At 68.3% G+C, this 9,675-nt stretch overlaps 1 protein-coding gene across 1 annotated transcript; it reads left to right on the top strand.

Annotated features, from left to right (window-relative positions):
• Window positions 1–1,428: 1,428 nt before the first annotated feature.
• Window positions 1,429–9,534, top strand: LOC117649507 (extensin-like; the record flags this gene model as incomplete). The annotated part of the gene is made up of 3 exons (XM_034392376.1): window positions 1,429–1,546; window positions 6,914–6,984; window positions 7,072–9,534. Coding segments are annotated over exons 2-3 (2,502 nt in total), but the record flags the coding sequence as incomplete, so codon positions are not given.
• Window positions 9,535–9,675: the final 141 nt, after the last annotated feature.

The raw sequence follows: 9,675 nt of genomic DNA, 5'->3' as shown, positions 1-9,675 counted from the left end.
ACGCGTCTGCAGGGCCAAGGCGCCGCCAGCGAGGCGACCCGTTTGGCCTCCAACAACACACGCACACGTCACACACGGCCGCCTCCTCCTCCTTCTCCTCGGCTCGGCCCGGCGGCCCGGCCGTGCGTCTCTCACGCACGGGCACGCGCGTGCGGCAACACACAGACACACACACACACTGACGCGGCGCGCTGGCGGCGTGATTGGCGTCGCCAAGTCGCACTTTGCCGCACTTTATTGCCGCCGCGTCGCGTCGCGCCTTCCAGCGCCTTCCAGCGGCGTGGCTTCCAGTCACTTCCAGTGGCCGGGGCCCATTACCCTAATTAAAGCGAGTCGTTGGCGTCATTACGTGAGCAGCTGGCCGGCAGACCGATCCCGAGAGTCGCTCGCGTCGCCCTGTCGTCTCTCTCGCACTCGTGGGGCGTCCCGTATAGGTGTGAGAGAGACAGAGCGACGAAGACTCTCGGAATGAGTCCGCTGCGTTGCCTGCATTCGGCTGGCCGCCACCGGCCGGCCAGGTGCCGGCCGGCCTTCGTTTGGTATTCCGGGCGGGGCGGGGCGGCGGCACCACCCTGGCTGCCCCGCGGTGTGACGGTCATAATGGTCATTATTGTGTTATTTAGTGCGCCCGCACGGCGGTAGCACAACCACAGCCGGCTCACTCCGACCGGCGCTTTCGCTCGCCGCCCTGTCTGTCTCTCTCGCTCACGGGCCGTCCCGTTTGGGGGCGAGAGAGACGGGGCGACGGTCGGCGTCATTTCCTCGTTTCCTCCAGGTTGATGCGATTACTTGGCGCTGCGAGGTGTGGTTCTGCCCTCCTTTTCCTTTTTGACTGTTCCCTTTGGAGGTCTTTAATACGGTGGCGGCTGGTCCGGCCGGCCGCCGCGGTGGGGTGGGTTGAAGCTGGCCAAAGGGGGCGGATTGGATTGATCTTTTTTTTTCTTTTCTGTTCGTTTTACCTTTTCCTGAAGGAGGAAATGATGCGGTGCCGGCGGGGTGCCGGCGGTGCGGCGATAGGGAGGGAAAGGGGGGGGGGGGGCGTAATACGATCGGCGCGGAGTGAGCCACGCCGCGCCTACACCGCTACTAATGAGGGGCAGGGGGCTGGTTATCAAGGCATCGCAGCCGGCAGGGCCAGCTCCGCGGCCACGTTCTCGGCCGCCTCCCGGCTCCCAGACTGGAGACGCGCACTGGGCTGATTTGTTTGCTTGGTCTGTTTTGCAGGTGGCTGGCCGGCCCAGCCCGACGCCCGTCGCCTCCGCCGAGGACGTGTGCAGCCACAAGCGGAAGCTCGTCGAGTCCCTCGGCGTGGCGTCCAACAGCGGCAGCGGCGGCGGCCCTGGCGACGCCGCCCCCGGCGCTCCTGCTGGCCAGGACGCCGCCGTCCCGGCCGGCCCCGCCGACGCGCCTGCAGGCCAGGACGCCAAGGCCTACCTGCAGTGCCCCGCCGTGCCCTCCCCCGCTGGATCGGGGGGCGGCGTCGCGGCGCCCTGCGGCCTGGAGGCGCTGCAGGCCGACGGCGTGGAGGCCAAGAGCAAGGAGAACGGTAAGTCGCCTGTCGGTGTTCGCGCCACCCTTAGACAGCGTTTCTCTTTGGTTCCTCTACCTGGCGGTGCCAACCGCATTTGATGTCGCGATACATGTCTGGCGACGAGCATTTCTCCAGGCAAAGAGCGTTTATTCAGGGGATTGGGTCGCGGTAATTTCTAGCCGTCATTTCGAGGGGTGAGCACTGTAAGATTTAGTGTACAACGAATGTGGGGATGTGCAAGATTTCTGCTATATTTGTCACTCTTGTTGCCTACTTACAGGGGTTTGTTGCCTACTTACAGGCGTTTTCGCCTGCAGAATGTGGGAATGTGTTCAAATTTTGTACACAACGAATGTGGGAAGTTATTCCCCGCCATTTATTGTTCGCGAGTCGGAAAAGTTTGCGAACCGCTGCATTAGCAGTTCCAGGGCGTTGGTGCCTCGCGCTGCTGGCTGGCTGCTCGGGCGGGGCGGCGGCGGGCGCGTCATGTGCGGACACCCTGCAGCCCCGCCCCTCCGCGGCTTGTCCGGTGGCGCGCCGTACCGCCGCCTCCACATCCGAACGCGGTGGCGCGGTGGCGCTCCAAGCCGAGGAGCCGGCGAGGGCGAGCTGGCTGTACAGCACGACGGGCACAGCCACCCCACCGCCCCGCCCGACCGTCCGTCCGCCCGTCAGGCGAGGCGAGGCGAGGCGAGGCGGGCGGGGCGAGTGTGTTTCATGTCGTTTCGGGGGAAGCGGAGAAGCCGAGAGAAGAACCGGGACGAGACGAGAGCGGTAGTGAAGGAAATCGACCCGGTGGCCGTGCGCGGCCGATCGCCCCGCCCCGCCCCCGCGCGCCGCCCCGCTCGCCACCCCCTTGTCCTTGTCGCGTTCAAGCTTTGCCGCACGCCGTGACGCGACACGCCGAGCACGCCGCCGCGCCGCCACACGACGCCTGGAAGCAGAAGCAGCCCACTTGTCGAGCCCTTCCCTCCCCTTTCCCTCTCCCTCTCCCTTGCTCTTTCTCGCGCGCTCTCTCTTTCTCTCTCTCTCCCCGAGGCGCTTTTGGCACCGCGGATTGCCGCGACCGCGGGCTGGGCCCCACCTGGGGTCGGTGGTCGGCGCTTTGGAGGATGCGCCACTTGCCGGCGGCCTTTGCCCCGCCGCGGCGCGGTGCGGTGCGCGTCGTCGGAGTGGCGTACTCTTGGCGCCCCCGCTCCCTGTCCTCCGGCTCCTGCTCTGCCCCCGGCTCTGCCCCTGGCTCTGGCCCCGGCCCCGCGCGGGACGCAACAGAACAACGGGGGCGCGGCGGTCAACGTCCGCGGTGGCGGCGTCGGCGGCGGCGTCGTGTCTGCCTTGGGGCATTATCGCGCGGGGGCTTGCTCGGCTTGGCGTCCTCGGCGTCCCTCCGCGTCCCTCGGCGTGACCGACCGGCACCCCCCGCGGCCTTGCGGGCCTGGCGGGCCGGGCGGGCCTTTGGGCGTGTAGCGCGGTTTGCACAAGCCGCGTCTATTTTGGCCCTCTCGTCGACTTGTTCGCCGCCCTTTCTGTTCGTGTTCGCTCGCCCCCTCCCTCTCGCCCTGCCGCCCTGCCGTTCTGCGGCCTGGACGGCGTCCTCTTTTCCCAGCCAACCCTCTCTCCGCTGCTTCTCTTCGTTTCCCGCGCCGCTTCGCCCCGCTTCTCGCCAGTCAACGAGTCCTTGTCCCCTTCCACCCTTCACTCGCACCCCCTCGCCCTCCACCCCACACTCTCCTCGCTGCGCCTCGCCTTGCTGTTCGGTGTCTGCCCGGTGTTGGTGCTCACGGTGTTTGTGTGGCCCCGCGCCCCGCCGCGCCCCGCCGGGCTCCACTTGACTCGCTCCGCTCGCTGAGACGAGATCAATAATTCCTCCCAGGAGAGCGCCGCCCCGCCCCGCCCGCGCCGCCCGCCACGCCCCTCGCGCACCCCCTTTGTGGCCAGGCCGCTGCCCCGCCGCTGCCCCGCCGCTCATCGCCTTGATTCCTTTCTTCTCCTACCCCGCGGGCCCCGGCCTGCCCCGGCCTGGCCCCCGGGCCCGGTGCCACGGTGCCGCAGGGGCGGGCAGCAGGCCGCAGTATCGTGGGCCGGGGGGTGGCCGCTCGGCTAAGGTCTGCTCGGCGTGCTCGGCGCCGGCCGGTCGAGGGGCCGGTGACCTCGAGTGATCCGCGGCGAGGCCGGCGTGGCGTGCCCGGGGCGGCGCTGCAGTCTGTAGACGACCGCCTGGACTGCCGCGGCGGGGCGGGGCGGGGCCGGGCCGGGCGGTAACGAGGTTTAGAGGGTCCATTGGAGAGGTCCGGCAGAGAGGCCCAATCTGGAGAGACGGCCCGGCGGGGCCTCGGCCGGGAGGGTGCGGCCGGCGACCCCCCGGACCGGATTGCGGATTGCGGCGCGGCGTCCCCGGCGTCCCCTCCCTCGGCCTCGGCGGCCTCCCTTGCCTCGCGTAGCGTCGCGCCCTCGTTGGGAAAAGGGAGACCGCGCGTGGAAATATCCACTCGGCGTGTTTGCCTCGGCGCCCCGAAGCGAAGCGCTCGCCGCGCCAAAGCGCCCCCCCGGGGCCTCGCAGTGCCGCGGAGTGCCTCTCCCTCCCCCTCCCTGTATCGGCCCATCGGCCCGCCTCCATTCCGCTGGATTTGGCAGCCGAACGGTGCCGGCGATGCCTCGAGGGTGGCCCGGCCAAGCCCCGGCCAAGCCCGGCCAAGCCACGGCCGGGGAATCAGTTTGGCCCTTGACGGGGGCCCTCTGAATAACGACCTCGGCCGGCGGACGCTGGCGGACGCTGGCGGACGCGCTGTGCGTCGTGAGGGTCGCCGTCCCTTTTCCTCGCCTTCCTTTGAGGCGCCCCCGCTCCGCCCGCTCGCTCACCCCCGCGGTCACGCCGGTGCCGATAACAAGCGCCGCCTTTTGAAATCCCGGCCGTCCGTCCCGGTGACGTGTCATGTCATGTCGCCCCTCGCTCGGCGGCCCCCTCGCCACGCCTCGCCACGCCCGCGGCCCCAGCTTTATTGAGCGGCGGTGACGTGACTTGACGCCGCCAAGGGCCGACGGGGCCGAAGGGCGGGAGCAGCCGAGCAAGCCGAGCAGCGGTAGGTGGTCTGCGACGGGCCATCCCCATCCACCCCCTTGTTCCACTCCGCGTGATGGCGTCCCAGTGTGGCGGCGCGCTGACGGCGCTGACGGCGCTGACGGCGTGCTTTGGCCGTGGACATGACGGCGCCGCGGGCTTCGCAGCACGCATGCCCGGTCGGCCACCTGACCCGTACCGTACCTGACCCGTACCGTAACTGACCCGCAGGCCAACTGGCACTCGGGGGGTTAATTTTGTAGTGGCCAAGCGAAGGTGCTCTGCCGAGGGTGCCCCGCGACGCCGCCACGCCCGGGGCCCTGCTGGGGCTTCTTCTGAGGAAGTGAGGGGACCGGACTGAGCTCCACGCGCTCTTGTGAGTGTGCGTGTAAGTGAATGTGGAGGGGGACAAGGAGGGACACGGGGTCATCTCTGCGTTCTGGGTGGTTTCGTCGCAGTCCACGAACTTCGCTCCATTCTGCGGTGATGTGGGCGGAGCCTCTGCAGACTTTGCTCCGGACGCCGCGAGTTGGCGTGCCTCCGCCTCTCTGACGCCTGTCCGGGTTCCTGGCAGTTCCTGGTCCGTACTGCCGTCTGTCCGAGGCGTTGATGGGCAACGCAGCAACGCACTGTCCGAGCGAGGCGCTCGTCGCGGTGCGCGGAATGCCGGGAAGGCAGTCTAAAATTGGCGCTATCGCATCGCGGTCGCCGTTCGTTGGGGAAGTGGTCGATTGTGCGAGGTGGGGTCGCCTGGTCGGCCTGGTCGGCCTGGTCGCCAGCGCCCTGAGTGCCGGCTATCCCGATGACGGCGGGACTGCGGCTCTGGCTGAAGGGGCCCCACCCTCGGCCCCGGGCTCGCCCCAGCCCAGCCCGGCTTTGGGGAGTTGAGTCTCGCCCGGAGTCTGGAGTTGGAGCCGCGTGAAATGTGGCATTTTATCGAGTCACGGACCCCCGATACCCCCGGGACGCCCCGGAGGCCCTGGAGGGCCGGACTGGCGTAGTCTGGAGGAGACTGGGTTGTGCGACTTCCAGTGCCTCGCCGGGCTGGGCTTCGCTGGGCCGGGTGGGGTTGGGGTTGGGGGTGAGGCGGGTGACCCGCAGTCGAGCAGCGCAGCGAGCGCAGCGCGGCGCGCCGTGGCCCAGGTCGCGGTGGAGCGCGAGGGACGCGGTGGGGGGCGTGGCGTTGCCCTCGGCGTGGCGTGGCCCTCCGCGCCTGCGAGGTGATGACGCAGTGTGGCGTGCACCAGGGTGTCCTTGTCTTTCCTTTGGAAGGCGGGCCCGGCTGGACGGCCGGCTGCAAGCAGGCTGCAAGGGGTCCGAGCCAGGCGCAGCGACGCGTGAAGATGGGCGTCGCGATAGACGCAGGACGTGCAGGCGGTGCAGGCGGCCGGTGGCTTGCACTGGGTCTGGGGAGCAGCCCTGCCGAGCCGTTCCGGAGGACCACCTGTCTCTCTCGCACTCCGACGGGTCGCCCCACGAGTGCGACAGAGACGGTTGCGTCGAATGGGTCCCTCGGAATGGCTGGGCCGGGCTGGGCCGGGCTCGGCAGTGGGTTGAGCTGCCGAGTGCCCCCCCGGCCGGTGCTTAGCGAAAGTGATGGGGCTTCGTCGGCTTGGCCGGCCGCGCCTCGCCACGCCCCTTTCTGGCTGCGTGCGCCGCGTGTGAACACGCTGTGAAGTGAAGCCCGGCCGCGTGGCGTGGCGTGGCGCGACCGCCGGATTGCAGACCGGCACGCGGACTCGCGGTCCGCGCCGGAAAAATCAATGTCGTGTCGCGGGGACCGGCTGGACGCGGGCCGCGCGGTGGCGGCAGCGGCCGAGCGAGCCTGGCCGAGGTCCTTGCTTGAGGCCATGTCTCGCCATGTCTCGCCGTCTCGACGGCTCCCACACGAATTTGCTCCCTTTTGACTGACCCCGCATCGCTCGCCCCGCCGTGCAGTAGACTGATTCCGAGCGGGAGGCCTCTCCCTCTCTCTCTCGCACTCATGGGGGCTGGGAGAGAGACTGACCGACGGGACACCCCGTCCGGAGTCATCCTGCAGACGCGGCTTTTGGCTTTGCCTGGCCTTGCCTGGCTTTGCCCCCGGGGAGGCAATAACACACTCGTCTCGAGTTTCGCCGGACCCGGTGACGTCGTGACATCGCCCCGGGCGGCAGCACGGCAGCACGAAGGGGACGCTGCCCCTCTTGGCCGCGACGCCCCGCGACGCCCCGCTACGCGCCGCCAGCCGGGCGGAAGGGATTGGCTGCGTTGACAGGCGGTGGGACCCGGGGGCCCTCGGCAGTCATTTCGGTTTGACGATGACGTTTTGGCACTTGTTGCAGACGACGCAGTGGCCGTCCGGCCGTTCGAGGCCATGTCGGAGGTGAGCGGGGGCGCTGGCGTCTCCGTGCAGGTGAGTAGACGAAGTGCTGCCCCTCGTCGCGGTGCCCGTCGTGCCCGTCTCGGCGTCCTGACTGAAGCGGCGCGTGTCGTGTTGCAGGACTGGGGCGAGGCGGCGTCGCAGGTCGAGGCCCTGAGTGCTGGCCACTCGCTTATGAGGCCGCTGCAAGTCCAACAGCAAGTCCAACAGCAAGTCCAACAGCAAGTCCAACAGCAGGTCCAACAGCAGGTCCAACAGCAAGTCCAACAGCAGACCCAACAGCAAGTCCAACAGCAGGCCCAACAGCAAGTTCAACAGCAGGTCCAACACCAAGTGCAGCACCAAGTCCAACAGCAAGTCCAACACCAAGTCCACCAAGTCCACCAAGTCCAGCAGCAGGTCCAACAGCAAGTCCAGCAGCAGGTCCAGCAGCAGGTCCAACAGCAAGTCCAGCAGCAACTTCAGCCACCCCAGCTGCACCCGCTGGCCGCGACGCGCGTCCCCGCACCTCCGCGTCAGCTGACGGGCCTCGTGGCGGCGCCCGCCACGCCCATCCAGATGGCGGCGCGACAGAACCCGCACGCGCAGGCCGCGCTCAGCCAGCTGCAGCAGCAGCCCCACTACGCGCAGGCGGCGCAGGCGGCCCAGCACCCCTTCCAGCAGGCGCCGCCCCTGGTGCCGCCCCTAGTGCCTCCCCTGGTGCCGCCCCTAGTGCCCCAGCACGCATTCCAGCAGCAGCGGCAGCACCCCATGCAGTACCAGGCGTATCAGCAACAGCCGCGCCAGGAGCAAGCCAAGCCACCCCAGCCCCAAGCGCAGGTCAAATTGCAGTCCATGGGGCAACCTCTCGGCCACCAGACCCAAATGCAACCGCAGATGCACCCCCAAATGCACATGCAGATGCAATCCCGCATGCAACCTCAGCCGCAGATGCACGCGCAAGTGCAACCACATGTTCAACCGCAGATGCTGCCCCATGTGCAGTCGCAGATGCAGCCCCAACCGCCAATGCCGCCGTTGGAACATCGTCGGGCCTCTGTGGAGGTGGCCGAAGGCAGCCGGCCGCCGAGCCAGCACAGTGCGGCCCACGCCGCCATGCCCAGACACGTGCATCAACACCAGCAGCAGCAGCTTCGGCAGCTCCAGCATAAACCGCCACCTCAGGTTGCACCAACGCAGCAGGTAGCCCAACATCAGCAATTTCAACTGGCGGCGCAGCAGCAACCACCTCAGCAGACTCACCAACCGCCTCAACAAAATCAGCAGCCTCACCCACACCAGCAGCAACTTCAGCGCCATCAAGTCCAGAAACAGCATCCGCCCCCCTTGCATCTGAACCAGCAAACACAGTTGCCTGTGCCACCCCTGCAGATGCAGCAGCAGCCTCAGCGACACCACCAGCGCCTGGTCGGACAACCTGGCGTCCAGCAGACCCTCAAAACCTACCAGGGCCAAGAGGATGCGGTGAAGCAAGCCCCGGCTGCTCCTCATGCTGTTCATGGCGCTCCAGCGGCTGCCCGCCCGAGGGCTTCCTCGACTGGTCCATCACCGGCCCCGTCGCCCGCCCCCATGGTTGTTCCATCGCCTGCTCCGTCGCCCGCCCCCACGTTTGTTCCATCGCCTGCTGCACCGGCCACTCCGTCGCCCGCTCCATCGGCCACTGCGTCGGCTTCTCCTTCAGCTACTCCATCAACCACCGCATCGGCTGTTCCACAGGTCACGCACAACGCTGTGGTCACGACCCAGGTCGCACAAAAAGTCACGCCGCAAGTAGCACACAAGATCACGCCCAGGGTGGCTCTTCCCCAGGCCGTGCCTCAGGTTCCATCCCAGACCCCTCCACAGCCCGTGTCTAAGACTGCTCCTCAGGTCACACCTCAGGCCGTGTCTAAGGCTGCACCCCAGGTCGCATCTCAGGCCACACCCCAAATCGCTACTCAGGTCGCACCTCAGACCACATCTAAGGTAGCACGTCAGACCGCACCTCAGGCCACGCCTCAGGTCGCACCTAAGGTCGCACCTCAATCCACACCTCAGGTCGCACCCCAGACCACACCTCAAGCCACTCCTCAAGCCACACCTCAGGTCGCTCCTAAGGTCGCTCCTAAGGCCACACCTCAGGTCGCACCTCAGGTCGCACCTCAGGCCACACCTCAGGCTGCACCTCAGGCCACACCTCAGGCCACACCTCAAGTGACACCTCAGGTCGCGCCCAAGGCCGCCCCGCCGGTCGTCCCCCCGCTGCACCACAACCCGGCGCCGAAGCCTGCCCCGCCACAGGACCAGACTGCGGCATCCTCGAAGCAGCCACAGCAGAGGCCCCCACAAGTGCAGAGGGCGGCTGTCCAGCAAAATGCGGTGGCGCCGGCCACGCCGCAGCCTGTACCAGCGCAGCAGAAGACCCAACAGCGGCCCGCTCCGCAGCTGCCCCAGGCGGGGAGCGCGACGTGGCAGCAGCAAAAGCTCCTGCAGCAACATCAGGCGCGCTTGCAGGCTCAGCAGAGGCCGTCGCCGACGTCCGCGACGCCCCCCGCACTCAGTGTAACGTTGGCCCAGCCCAAGCCGACGCCGACGCCGCCCCTGCAGCGCACCGCGCCGCAGCCGGCGACGCCGCCGTCGACGGCCAGCCCGGAGGAGCGCGTGCCGCCCTTGCAGCAGCACATGCCCGCCGTGTCCCCGCAGTCGTCGTCGCCGTCCTGGATGGAGGACGTGCCTTCCCCGCCG

The sequence above is a fragment of the Thrips palmi genome, unplaced genomic scaffold, assembly GCF_012932325.1.
Source record: "Thrips palmi isolate BJ-2018 unplaced genomic scaffold, TpBJ-2018v1 HiC_scaffold_4, whole genome shotgun sequence".
In the NCBI taxonomy this organism is placed as follows: domain Eukaryota; kingdom Metazoa; phylum Arthropoda; class Insecta; order Thysanoptera; family Thripidae; genus Thrips; species Thrips palmi.
Note: the sequence above shows the minus strand (reverse complement) of the source record. Positions and strands in the feature narration are given on the sequence as shown.